Source organism: Ambystoma mexicanum, chromosome 4q (assembly GCF_040938575.1).
Source record: "Ambystoma mexicanum isolate Mex_15411 chromosome 4q, UKY_AmexF1_1, whole genome shotgun sequence".
Classification (NCBI taxonomy): Eukaryota; Metazoa; Chordata; class Amphibia; order Caudata; family Ambystomatidae; genus Ambystoma; species Ambystoma mexicanum.
This window is the reverse complement of record NC_090928.1, coordinates 476,033,259-476,047,836: the sequence shown is the minus strand read 5'-3', so window position 1 is coordinate 476,047,836 and position 14,578 is coordinate 476,033,259. Positions and strand designations below refer to the sequence as shown.

Below are 14,578 nucleotides of genomic sequence, written 5' to 3'. Positions count from 1 at the left end.
CGTGCAAGTTGGGCCTCCTACCGTTGGGTTCACTCCGGCCTTTCATTTACAAAGGACCATTCAAGAGTCTCAATGTCTTTTTAAACAATTGTTTACTGCGGACAACCCTCTGCCGGATTCATTCTTGTCAACAGTTTTCACTTTGCAGGAATTACTCTCCTTAACTTTCCCCTTGGCATCTCTCCGTCAAGTTCACAGCCATTTTAACATAAGATTTGCTCCTTCTCACCAGAAAGTGGGGTTCCTTTCCTCTAGCTTTCTTTCGGCATCCCTCTGTCGGGTCACACGTGCCACAGTTCACAATGTCCACTTCAGACTGCTTAGTTTCCCTTCTTATCTAAGTTCAGGTCTCAGCCAGGCTATCACACTTTACTGTGCTTTCCTTCTTGTCAGAGACTTTTGATTGTACAAGCGGTTTGACTCTACCCTTGTATGGCCCCTTTGACTACTTTAGCCGGCCTCTCCTAGGGCCTTCTGGTACTTCTAGTTTCAACAAAGGGGACCAAGTCAGAACCCTTTGAATGAGCACCCATGTGGCACCTGACCACTATGCAGCTGGTCCTTAAGTGGACTTTCTTTTAATCTTCAGTGTTCACAAGTTCATACAATGTTGCTGTTCACAACCTTGGGCTCAACACAGTCCGGATTGCTATAAGCTCTCGCCGACTCACTGGCTGTGCTGAACCCAATTGGCTTGACTTGCCTCTGGAGTCAATGACGGCACCATGGCGTTTGCTCCAACTCCCCGACCCTTGTTCTAGTGCGGGAGGATGGCGGGCATCTTGAACGCCCCATGCAGGTTTCGTCAGCTTTGCTTCACCTCTCAGCGTCTCCCTCCTTCGCGCTCGGACCCCTTCTTCAAGTTTGTCAAGGTAAAGTTCACATAGAAGACTTCCCTCTGCCAGACTCGCATTTCCATTTAAAACATCTGATTTTCTAAAAATGGTTGTGGACTTCCTGTCCCAGAATTCACTATGAAGATTTTGCTCCCACTTCACTGCTCCCCGAAACAGCAGTCCATGCTTTTGGGAGCTATTGGAGTAAAAAGGGGGATGTTCAAATGATGTCAGGATCTCACCTCCTGCCCATCATAGACCGGGGTTCGCCTGTCTGGCCCCAAGGGAGGAGTTCTGCTGCGGGTATCGCCAGGCAATGCCCAGCTGCCCCTGGTCTTGCCTGCTGGAGGTTCAGCTCTCTCTCCCCACTGCAGTCTACTCTCAGGTAACAGGGCGCCTCCTCCAGGTCTCCAAGGTCTCCTCCAGGTCTCCAAGTGTCCTTTGGTTCTCCTGCTCTCCAGCACCTTCCAGCATCTCCGACTCGCTCCAAGTGTGCCTTTGTTGTGCACCTTTTTTACTTCCTGGGAGAGGTAATTAGATTCAGGTGTGCATAGTTGTAAAGGGAGGACTGACTTTGACTGGCCTCATCACTGGGACAGTCTGCTGTTAGAAAGAAGGAGTCTGTTTTCTGTATCTCGTCATTGGGTGCCCTTACCCTACTTCCCGAGGACCCTTCATCCAGGTGATCCTGCCCCACCCCCAGGAACTAGATCTAATCGCGATGGCCGTGTCCTGGCCACCTGGATGACAAATCCCCAGGGATCAGTATGTGAGACACCCTCTGTTTTCTTACAGTGTCCCGTCATCCTCGTTACTCTTTCTCTCAGGAACACCATCCTATCAACCACAAAGTCAGAATGTTCCTACTTCATATTATACAGTTCCTGATAGAGTCATTTACCTAATGAGCACTCCGATTTACATGTTTGTTTCCCCATTAGCTGTGTATATCATGATTGCCACTAGCTCAATGGCTTCTGTGAATATCTACACTGCGTGTTAGTGGTATCCTACATGTGTTGGCCCAGAGTAACAAATCTCAGACCGCCATGTTGGAATCTGACAGTGTACACACGATCCCTTGGATCCAATGCTCAGATGTCTCTGCTTTCTGTTGGAGGTTGAGGGACAAAATGTATTCACTGCATGAGATTTCAGTGCTGCAATAAGATTTATGTTGGGCTCGGAGCCAGAATCCTTGTTGCCGCATGCACCCCCGGCATGCAAAGCCTCTTCACTTCCATTCCATGCATTGATCATGGCCAAGACTCGGGGAATATGAAAAATCACTTGCTATTGTTGTAGATGTAAAATACAGAGTCTAGAATTGGTTCTGTTGTGGTTTCTCCATAGGAAGTTAGTATTAGGCTCTAGAACTATGGGAACAGCATTATTCAAACACTCCATGAAGCACATACCCCACTTACCAATCAGACTATTTTCCATCAGGCTTATGTGAGGGGTTAGACATGTGAGGCAGACAACTTTAAGAAGATTTCTCAAAAAACGCTGTCTTATTAAATCCTAAGTTTCATCAAACGCCTTCCTATCCCTACTCTGATGAGGATTTCCCTGCCTGTCAAAATTAAAGGAAAAGCTCTAACACAGGCTATCTGGCCCTCACACGTAAATATAAAATACACAAAGAATATATGGCAGTTCACAACAACATCAACAGTTGTACCTTTGATATATTCACAGTCTCTCTTAGTGACCTAGGTGAAATCCCCTTCCCCAGGTTTCCAGTTAGATTCAGTTCCAATGTTCAACAAAAAAAGAAACAAGGAAATCCGGGTATTAAAAAAAAAAAGCCAGTTCTTGGCTCCTTCGAGGTGTCAAAAGAAAGATTTTTTAACCACAGTTCAACCAACAGAAAGGTTGCACTTCTTCCTTGAACAATGAATATCCACTTCAAAAGGCATCAATGTCATTTCAGGCTGAGAAGCTGTGTCTTAATTTATACATCTCAAAGAAGAAACAGTTCCTTATGAGGTTTCGATAAACAACTTCTGGTTAGGTTACTGAAACACAGCTTCAAGTTAGGTTATTGAAACACAATGTATATATCTTTGCCATGATGATTTCACAGCACTTATACATCACCTGAACAACTATCATACCAGGTTAACTTCTGTAAGACTTCAATATGTGTATCTACTCGCCTGCACCATAGAGTTCCACATTCTACTGTGCTTCTGAAGTTTTAAATCCACTGGCAAGGACAGCTTCAACAATTGTTTCTTTGTGAATTTAAACAGATAAGACAAGATTCACTTTAGTGCACCACAACAGCTTCAAGTAAGCAAGGCACTCTTTCTGGCATTCACCCTCCAAAAGGGCAGTCTTTTTGCCACTCTTGTCTGCCTGCAACAACCACCAAAATGCCCTTAGGATGCAATTCTTCCTTTTTCTCTTGGCTTTGGCAATGTGAGTTATATCAGCTTGTAGAGAACAATCACAAGCAGTAAACTTCCCTCGTCCCAACCTTGTCTTTGACACTTGGTAGCTTGCCAACCAGAGTATTCTAGTCATAGAACTTTTGGCTTCAGCAATGCTGGTACACTCTTGGTTTGGGCAGTGCGTGTATCCTTCTGAATCTAGGACAATGCCTGTACCACTCTTTCTCTTTGGGAAAGGTTGAATTCACTATTTTGTAGGGCAATGCTTATTTCCCTCTTGGCTTGGGCAATGCTTATTCTCCTCAACTCACAATTATTAATGTTGTAGTCACTTCCTTTCAGGGTAACATTGCATTCAACCATTTTATAATTGTCTCAGAGGATAACCTTTGCCTCGGAATCGCTTTTAGTCATACACAACCAATCTTTCATCTGTTTTCCGACATTTAAACATTCAATTAAAGTTTCTATCCCTGTTATGCTTTTAGGCGGGAGAAGGGAAAACGTATTCGCCCGCTAGTGCTACTTTTCACTATTTCCCATTGTTCAGTCATCAACGGTCACGTTATAACTGCTTTCATTGAAACATAAGTGATCCTACTGGCTACTGTTGCCTGCTTGTATTCGCGCAAGGGCTCAGAACGCTCAGTTTCACTCACTGGCTTCTGTGTTACTCCCTTCGCGTCGCGCAAGACTCTGAATTGCTTCAGGCTTCTCTGGAGCATACACTTTTCCTCTGTAAAAGTGACCCTGCCCCCACCATGCAGTCGCAGAGCTTATCTTGCTCTCAGGACCCTTGGCTGCAAAACTCTTCTCTGCCACGGTCCTCAGCACGCATTTTGCTGCGCAATCTCTGAAATCAGGTTCACACGTGGAAAACCAGTCTTCCTTCATGCCTTCCACTGTGCAACCCCAGCACCTCAGAGTTTGGTGGAACAAGATCCTCTCAGGACCGGCAGTTGAAATCTGCTTGGTCAAAGTCCCGACGTCTCTTTTGTATCCCCACTTCTGCCAACACGGTGCTCTCTTCTTTCTGCTACAACTGCGGCTAGCTACAGCTCCATCTAATAGCCTGCACCTGAGGGGGCCTTTTAAGGCTCTCATCTTCCTTTAGGTATAGGTTGTTAGGCTTAATTGCCCGACTACTGCTGCAACATTGCTCTTCACCGCTCTTCCTCATCCCAGTACTCATGGGATAATGGGACTTGTAGTCCCAAACAGAAAAGTTAGGGTTTCTCATTTCTTTGGTGTAACAATAAGCCATTAGATGTGTAGGATTGCGGGGAAAGTTAACCAAGGGGGTTTTCCCAGTGTTCCTGACCCGATTACCACCCCCCCCCCCATGGAATCCTCTCGCAGAACACCACCCCCAGGCTCGGGATCAGGAGGAGTCTGTTCTTACCTGGCCACATCAGAAGGGTCTCAGGCCAGGTTTATGGGGGGAATCATTGCTGATTCATCACACTAGGCACTATCTTCATCCCCAGACTCAACCAAGGAAGGTCTGCAGGATCCTCTTGCACCATCCCCATGGGTTATATTACAGAGCAAGCAGCTTTCCCTAGACCAGTGACATGATCTTGTCACAGGATCCGTAAACTCTTTGGACACAAACCCGATGAGGCAACGCCAATTTTAACTGGTTAATTCATCAATGTTGCAAAGCATATTGGTTTCTGCTATTTAACTATAAGATTGAATAGTGTTCCCTACATAGAAAATATTTTTTTCCCCATTGTAAACATTAGATGGTGGTAGTAGAACAGTGATTGAGATTGTTATAACCATCATGGATGACATTAAGTGTTGTATTTCTGACTAATTGGTTCATAAAAAGGTAATGAAATTTGGCAGACATGTTCTTATATTTTAAGCAGCTATATTCTGTTTTCAAATCTGTACAACTAATTTTAATGCTAGCTGAGCTTATAAAGTACTTTTTTTCTTGTCTGTTTGCACTGCTGCTATTATAAAGCAGTATTTTTCACCATGTCTATTTACATCAAACTGATGGAAGAAGCAGTCACCTCTGTCTAGTGAAAACACATTCAGTATTTTTTTTTTTAAAAGCGGTCAAAATGACTAACTAATTTAGTGCTGATTCAAGTTTACAGACCAATTCATGAACCTGCATAGCTCAGTCACAGATCTCAGTAAAAGGGAATATGGATGGCTAAATGAAAGAACAAGTCTGGTTTGAATGAAGGTGGTCTGTGGATTCCACACAGGGGCGCAAAATAATTTAATGTAGGGATCTGATGCACCCGCCCTTAGCGGATGATGGGTGTGGCATATGTACACAGAAAGAAAAAAAACAGACTGAGGTAAGAACTCCAGGAGACTGCATTGTCAGAGGAGGAAGGGACTATAGCGACACAGCCACGGGATCCATGAAAAGTCCTCTGACAGCGGTGCAGACATGACCGATATCTGAAGAGGAGAACGGTATGCTGTTAAAAGCAAAAGAAACCATTGATGTTATAAGCCCTCAGTAAACACAGACGGAATGAAAAGAAGCACAAAGGCATGACAAAGTAGTAAAGACACTCTTGTGGAAGAGTACACGTGTTGGCCCTGATACTGCTCGTCTGAAAATGTACCGAAATGACCCATAAATACAGAGAATAAAGTTCAGACACTGAAGTACCAAAGCGTCTATAAGACATTGCCAAAGAAGAAGCTGAGATTCTGCATTCTAGGATATGTAGTGAAAATGCGAAAGTGTGCAAAAGGAATTGAAAAGGAGGCCTTACATTGTTTTCTTGGAAATTGAGCAAATTGCACAAGAATCATTAACAGACATTTTATGACAAGAAATGCCATTCAGGCAACACCAAAGAGTCACATTCTGACAATACCTAGCAATAAAGTTTATAAACAGAAATACTAGGTTCATGTCTTTTTGACAGTTTTCAATAATATATCAAGTTTGTTACCTATTGCAATTCTTCGTAATGTGGCACTTCGAGTAGGTTTTTCTGGTTCCAGAATCCATGTTTTTTCATCAAGTTCATCCATTACATCCCAGAACATCTTAAGTGAGTCCAAAGCTGCCAGGAATTGGGCATGAATGGTTGCTAATGAACTCTACAATGAAAGAACTTGAACTTAAACAGTTTAATTGTCAACCACCAGGTGAACAATTACATACAGTAGCTGTTCAATGCACTGCTATAGGTGAAGTTTTGTCATGTTATTAAGTTTAGTACAACAGATGTTATTTACCCAGTAATAGCCTTTCTGTGGCTTGTATCAGTTTAGTCACATGTTTTGCATATCCTGCAATCTAGCTGTTGGTCTGTAGCATTACAAGTTATTTACCTCCAAAGTAAAAAGTTTGTGGACAGGAGTGTTCATGTCAAACAATCTCTATCCTATGTGTACACATACCCATGATGCTCCACACATCAACGTCCTCAGATGTTCTTTTCCAGCATCAGGGTGGTTGCAGGAGTTGGAGAGGAAAATTATACCATGAGACAGCTATCAACGACCCAGATCGATTCTAGCACGTCCATACCACACTACCTCGTGTTGACGAAGACTTCAACCCCGGTCGAGTACATTGCACAGTATGTAAGACTCATTGGAGAATGAGCGACATTTGATTTTTTGTATTATTGTAACTGGAGGAGTTGGGATTTGAAAATACTCTATAAAGGGGTGTGTCCTAATAGAGGCGGCTATCTTGTAAGGTGGTTAGGTCCAATAAGGACAGACTCGGAGCAGAGGAGTGTTCATATTCAACAGGCGGTGTGTAGTGTGGTAGTGTGGGTCACACTTGTAAATGGTGTGCTAACACATTAATTCAGATGTTCAATTATATTTCAATTGAAACGGAACAAAACTGGAACTAGTGTAATAGTACTGGTACAATCATGGTAATTTGCAACAAAGTTCTGGTCACATTGGTGAATGTTGTGCTTACACATTCATTCAGATGTACAATTATATTTCAATTGAAACGGAACAAGACTAGAATAAGTGTTAGTTTACAACAAAGTTCGGGTCAATAGCTCTCAGGGGATAGTTAATGGAGCTGGATTGCTTAAAATCACAATCTAGGTGTAGGTAGTGCAGAAGGTATATATTTGTATATCTCTCTCATGATCATGGCGGACACTGCTCTGCGAGTACTCAAGTGTGTGTAGGTATCATCTCATTGAGGCCTGTGGTGAGACTCTGTAGTTTGTATATCCACCATGCTTCTTTAAGGTTATATTTTAAGAACAAATGCACATCTGGTAAACAAGTAATTAGTCTATTAGGACACCCCCTTTCAGATTATAGAGCATTTGATTTCTTGTACCCACTGGCTCCCTCGCAATCATTTCTCTAAACGGAGTAGAAATTCCTTTAGATTGCACCCCCAATGCATGGCACAATAAACCTATGGTGTGTAGCCTCTGAATCTTGCAGGACTAAGTCAATGCCGATTTCCTGGTGTGTAAACCACTTACGCCAAAGACGCATGAAAGAGGGTGTTAAAGGCTAGAGAGGAGAGGAGGACATAGACTAGACATCCTGGTAGGAAGGGACTCCTCAGACCACAAGGAAGTCACTGAAAGAAACTGATAAGGTTCCCATGCAGTGCAGCCCTATCTACATAGGACTCAGTCACAGCGTGGCCTAAACGTCACCCATTTCGACATAGAGGCTGCCGGGTGTCTGAAACGAAGCATGGTCCCAACGCTGCTGTTTTGATGACTGAACACGACACAGAACACGTGATGCTATCTAAAAATGGTAGTCATGATGAGCATGCAGCGGGACTTTGCATCGACCAAGCAAATATGCCCTCCAAACATGGTGCAAGGGCAAACCTACTGCAAGCAAAGTGCCGACCACCATAGTAATGGTGCAAAGAGGCCATCAAAACACCCAAAGTCTACACCTAGTAAACAAGAACTTAAAAGCTGTGAGATGGCAGTCAGTGACTTGACAATGAGCCTGTCCACCTTCTCCTTGGTCAAGACCTTGCCAGTGCTGTTGTTAAATAATGGAACCCTATCAATAGGGAGATTCAGACTTGGTCCCAGACCTTGGCAAAGTGTTCTGCAGCCAGGTTTGATGCCTAATGTTGGTCCAGTACACATCCCTCTGGTGGATGCAGTGTCCACGTGATTAAAAGATGCCTAGAAAGAGTTATTAGCCTCAGTTTGTCCTCCTCTACGCCTGCAGAGAACTGGTCCCGCTTTTTCTCTGGAAGACACTCTGGAATTTTTGCTGTCTCCTGCTAATTGCCTGGCATTGCATGCAACCAGGATTGCATCCACATTGGTCCAGAAAAGGTGTAATGAGGAATTTGAATAGACTTTCTTGCCAATGATGTCTCACGTGTTCTCCTCCAAACCAGGGGGCTTGAGGACAAGAAGTGTGTTTAGTCTGTGACAGGGATGCAGCAGCCACCAGACTGGACGGGGGGTATGACACCAATCACAGTATTTCATCATCCAGAAGCATGTACTTCGCTTCAAAGATTTTGTCAGTTGCTGCAACTGCATGCAGCTTAGCCTTTTTGCTGCTGCTATAATGTCTGGTGGGATAGGCACTCCAAACCTTGGAGTTCTTTCCCCAGTGAAATGAGATTTGCAAACTAGTTTTCTCTCGTAGTCCCAGATACTCCATGATGTCAAGAGGCCTTTCATGGAAAGGCAAACACTGATGAGGGGCTATTCTCATTCTTCTGGAGTGTATCTACTTCTGTTCACCTTTAAATCGAGAGGAATCAACAATATGGGTACTTCTGCATACTTGAAGCATGAGTGGTTGCGAGTGAAGGGACCATGGGTAAATAGGAGAGGTGGGTTGGTTCCGCATGAGCAATGTGGGAGCAGAGTTCACAGCACGCAGCAAAGGGGGTCCTTGAAATACTCTGGGAACAGTTGGGGCCATAAAAGGAGCCGGTTGTGCCACCTGGCACTTTGAAGGATAATTTCTCTCATTACATCCATGAAAAAGGTCTTCATGGTCACGGTGGCCATAATTTGAGTTTGGCCATGAATCATGACTTCTAATATGGGGAAGATCTCTATTGCCTGGCAGAAAGAATAGGTCTCCAGGGTGAGGATGGCCTGGAGCCGCCCATACTGGATCAGGGAGTTTATAAATCAAGGAAGTAGAAGAGTGGGTGTAAACCATTGCATGCAGAACCCATGGCAAGGAAGATCAAACAGTAGTGGCCTAACCTACTCCTGCAGAAATTACAAATGGGAAGCAATGCCCATGAGAGAGGCCTCCCCCTAAGGAGTAAAGTAACAAATGGGGGTCCTCTGTTCCTGACTCTGCATTATGTAGGCTGAGGGCCCCTACCGAGGGCTGCCGAGGACTTTGGCTTCAACGGTGGGGTCATTGGGATGGGTGCTTAGACATTTTGTGCCCCTTAAAGTGAAGTGGATGCACACGTGGCCCTGCCAGGTGGAGCCCTTGATCTGCAGCAAGTGGTTTGGAGTCTTGTGCAAAAACAGCCCCAACCCCTTATGGAAATCTAGGACAAAGCCCAACAAGGTGTGATGGATCAGAATCAGCAAGCTAACCCGTTGCATCTGACTCTAAGCGCCTCCCACCCATTTCTTTTGTCAAATCATTTTACAAATTTGACAACACATCTTGTTTCCTCCTGATGAAGCTGTAACAATGCAGAGAAATGTTTGTTGAGGAATATTTATCTTATTTGAAGAACTTGTGACATATTTGGACCACCAAATACTCAGTATGGCATAAGTTGTTTACCTGTAAAACCAGACCTCCAGCATTGGTATCTTTCATAGATTCACATGGGAATATTCCCCGTCATCAGGCTGGAAATCCTCAGTTACATGTGTCCCACTTTTACGTTAAAGAAAAACAATCAATGCTGTAGACGTATCCACTTTGTTTTGGGTCATTTCACTCCCAGCCAATGGGACGTCAGCCATCAGGTGAACACTATCTCAGGGCCATGTTCAGTTTCTACACAATCAAGAACCCGAGGTGCTCTACTGTCTTGATTTGTTAGGCTCAGATCCAAGTATTACAAACAAAAACAACCTCCCATGCCAAACTAATATGTCCTTTAAATAGTTTATTTGAAAATTATATCACACACAGTGAATTCTTAAAAATGTAAGAAGTTGTCAAGTCGCTGTCCCATGACGACCAAACTGACGGTGGCACTTCTCTCATGGTAACTGAATAAATGTGTCATTGTAAATAACAAAGGGAAATACCATGTTCCAAAGGACAGACAAGATGGAGGAAACCTAGCAGCACACCCAAACTGAATTCACAATGTGAGATGTAATTTGATTGTGACATTGAAGGCTAGTATTGGAGCTGCCACTTGAAGAGGGATGATTAGTCCCATGTAGCACACAAATATATAGAGGGAGTCATTGCCCCTTGTTCTCAGACACAAACAAAATTGTGTTCTCTTGACCAGCCCTAATGCTGTCTCTGCACGCTGATCTGCATGGTTGTGCGACTCTTGATGTGACGACACAGGAGCACTCTCCACTACTAACACAGGATTGTGTTCAACACGTATGTCCACATGTTTGTCGCCGTGATGAAGGCTGGGTCCACTGTAAATTACATGTGCCCGAAAGCCGAAACTCGAGTAGGCCAACTACGAATATTATTTTTCAACAAGAAGACTGGAAAGTAACTGAGCCTTCACAACGAAGTTTGTAGCTGCGACATAGGCCAAAACAATCTTTTAGGGAAAGTTGTTTGTAACCAATGTTGTCAGACTGGATTAAATACAGCCATTGTTATACAATGAGTGTAGCCTTCTTTGCACAATATTGAATTATTTACACATCTAATGCTGTTTTGCACATTTATCTATTGTGATATGTTTTATGTTTGCGGTGAGTCCCGAAGGTTGTATGTATGAGCAGGAATGTGTGAGGTATGACTGAGGGGTATGAAATAGGAGATGTATGCCCAATTGAAATTCACCATATAGGGGTGTGTCACATTCTGCATTCAAATTTTTATTGAACATTTTTTTTGAAAGAATTCGTTGTGTGTGATGATTTTCAAATGAACTATTAAATTGCATGCTCCGTTTCTAATCAGGTGAGGTGCAGGACTTCGACTTAGTAGAGCCCTTTTGAGATGGTGGAGGTCTCGTGTGAATCTATGAATGTGGGGGCAGGCGGCCTAACAAGGTTTCTACCTGAGCCAGTCCTGCCCCAGAGATGGGTGTGGGAGTTGGGAGAGCCCCCATCTCTGTCCCTTCTACCGGTGGCGGCCTGACAGAACTCAGTACCTTTTACGGCAACACACCTGTCTGATAGCACAGTGAGCTAAACGCTCGCCCCTGATTTCTGTGCGCAGCCTGCTGTGGAAGGTTGAAATCCCGAGAGGATTCGGGATTCATCCTTCGATCCTTCCAAGGTCGATAAATTCAGTACCACTCTGTGGGATAATAATGCCTTCCGGTATTTCAGCTCTTAGACCTATGGGTGTGTAACACTATATAAGAAATACATTATTTCTAGCTGTTACCTGCATTCCAGCATATCTTAAAGGTCAAAATCAGTTGGTAATTCATAGGGTCACTTGTGTCCCCCTTCTTAAATATCGGAATTGCCACCGATCGCTTCCAGGAAGGTGGCGCAGGTCCCTCCGTCCCTGGGACTTATTAATGGTCCTTGAAAAGGATAAACGTATCAGATGGAAGGAGAGGTATGCATTTTATAAGTACAGTATCTAAGTTCTATCAATCACACAGCCCTTTATAATATGTCTTTGTAGACACGTAATTGTCAACATTGTTCCACTGCAGAGTCCCGGTGATGGCATAAGATTGCATAGTAGCATAATTACAGCACCTACTTTCAGTTTCAGTTTGTGAGGAAGCATTCTTCCTACAGTGTTTTGATCTTTGGAGACTGAAACATTGAGCCGGTAATTAGCTGTTCATTGACATTGCAACTGCTGTGCCCTGTGTGAGGAGAAGTGGGGGTGGAAAGTGGTAGTTTTCGAATGTTTGCGATAGTGGAAGGTGAAGGTGACCGTGTATAACCGTGCACATTCCGTTTGTTGAAATGGTAGCTGTTGTTGAAGTGGGTGCATTCGCCATTTGGACACCAGAGGGCAACCTAGCACTGATAAATTACATCTGTATGTTGAAACGATAGCAGCTGTTCAAGTGGGTGCACTTTCCCATTTTGCCAGCAGAGGGCAACATAACACCGATAAATTGCATCAGCTGAGTGTAGAAACTTACCTAAGCATTTTATAGATAGAGATCATTAATATTTTGCACAGTGCTGGCTATTATTTCCGCTTTCCACACAGTACTACATTACCTAGAAGGCCTGGTAGTGGAGGAATGCATGAGCAACACGAGAGCGAGCAAGTGAGGAACTGCAGAATTGCCAAGCAATCAACACATCAAACCGGCAATCCCAGCAGTTTACGTGACACGGACTGTGATAGTAATCTTACCTTTAAGAGGACTATGCAGTGGTACGTATATCAAGCCAGCACCTCTGTTGCCCAGTGCAACACAAATGACAGCATTATTCCTTCTTTCAGAAGGACCGCAGAGCGGTCCCCATATCAAACCACCAATGCAGACGTTCCACTTGGCCGTGATGTAAACTCTGATATTGACTGTATTCTGAGGAGGTACCATTCCCAAATGCCGCTGGACCTTGTGAAGGCATCATGAAGCAAGACACAGACAACAGACTTAAAGTTCAAAGTAAAATACTTTATTAAATCAATTGTCAGGATGGTGGAAAACCTAACTTGCCATACACTAAGGTGGGATTTCCCTACCTGAATGAAACTAAGGAAAGTCTGAGTCAAAGAGTTCAACATAAAAGTCTGTCTGTGTCCAAAACCTATATGTGCCCTTACAACTAAAGCTAACCAATGTGTAGTGATGTCAAAATCAAAAGGAAATCATGTTAACTCAAAGTTATGAGCTTCTTCCAGCTTCCTTTCAGCTCTCCTTCCCGAAGTATAAGAAAGATCCACGAAAAAGTATTTGCTTTCTCCAGTTCAAGGTAATACAGCTCAAAACCAATCCTCAGGGTTCCCTTCCCCAAGTTCTAAGCAACACAGTTAAAAAAAATAAATTAAAAAAGTCTTGAGGCTTTGTTCTCAAAACCACACAATGTAGTTCAAGTCTCAGGGTTCCCTTCCCCTAGACTTTAACTTGATCATCACCATGTCTTTGGGTTTTCAACATGTAGGGTTCACTGGTCTAGGCGCAGTTGTCAGACCAAATGGTCCAACCATCACAGGTCGCACAACCAGTATCCCCGATTCTCTGCCTCTTGGCTTTGATGTGAAGATTGACAATCTTCTGGCTTTTCCTTGTCAGCCTCTTGGCTCTGCCATCACGTATCACACATCATTTCCAGTCTTTGGCATTGTCACACGGCAGTCATTCATAAAAGTTCAGTTTGAGGGTGTTTTGCTCACACTCACCTTCTTTTGACTCTGTCACACTAGTGCCCTTTTCTGTAATTCGTTTTCATATGGGCATTTGGGTTATTCACTTTATTTGCTTGGGCAATGAAGGTCCTTCTTCCATTCAATACTTAGAATGCTTAATTTCAGCGTTTCATTCAATTCAGTATTCGATAAGCATTCTTGCCGCTGAATTGTAAAGTTTCATTCAATTTGGTATTTAATAAGCATTGTTTTTGCTTAATTATAAAGTACAATTTATTAGGTATTCAATATTTATTTATTTGCAGGAGCGCCACGGTGTGCAAGCGTCTTCCCAGACACTCACTGGCTTGTTGCGTCTCCTTCTGGCCTCTCATTATACACCTGTAGCCTCTTAATAAGCTGTAGGTGTGGATGTCTACTGAGACTTGCCTGCCCATAGTTAAAAGGGACATACCGGACCCTCATAGCTCCTTGTGAAGTGGTGAAATGATATAGTGTTTATTACTCTTAGTTGCTTCTACTTCTTCGTCCCAGTACTGTTAAGTTGTTAAGTATCATATGTGAGGAAATGAGGGCAACAGCTTTATAATAACATATAAAGGTTGGGGATGGGCTTGGTTGAGTCTCAACAGGATAAGGGGGATACCATGTTTCTCCTAAAGGTACCCCGATCCCAACTACTAAGGACCCTCCACCCAGGTGATCTTCTCTCGCTTCTACACCCTTAGAGTTGGGATCCAAAAGCAAAGGTCTTTCCCTGGCCACCTGAGAAGATAATCAAGGGGAATCTAGGAGTGAGACTACCCTCAAGAGTCCCACAACCTGCATACGAAAATGGCAATGGGCTTAAAGCTCCTTATATGTGTTTGTTTCCTTGGGACATCTCACCTGGGGAAATTGAACAGCGGACGACCTGAGGGAGAGTACCAATGGGGTAAAGGGAGA

General features: G+C 43.7%; 1 protein-coding gene across 5 annotated transcripts in view; it reads right to left on the bottom strand.

Annotated features, from left to right (window-relative positions):
- The window catches only part of FANCL (FA complementation group L), a 1,272,502-nt gene that overhangs the window by 279,926 nt on the left and 977,998 nt on the right, over positions 1 to 14,578 (bottom strand). For all 5 annotated transcript variants that reach the window (XM_069608050.1, XM_069608049.1, XM_069608048.1 and 2 more), the window contains one exon: positions 6,172 to 6,322. In XM_069608050.1, the coding sequence (XP_069464151.1) occupies positions 6,172 to 6,322 (151 nt within the window). The remainder of the gene's footprint in view (positions 1 to 6,171; positions 6,323 to 14,578) is intronic.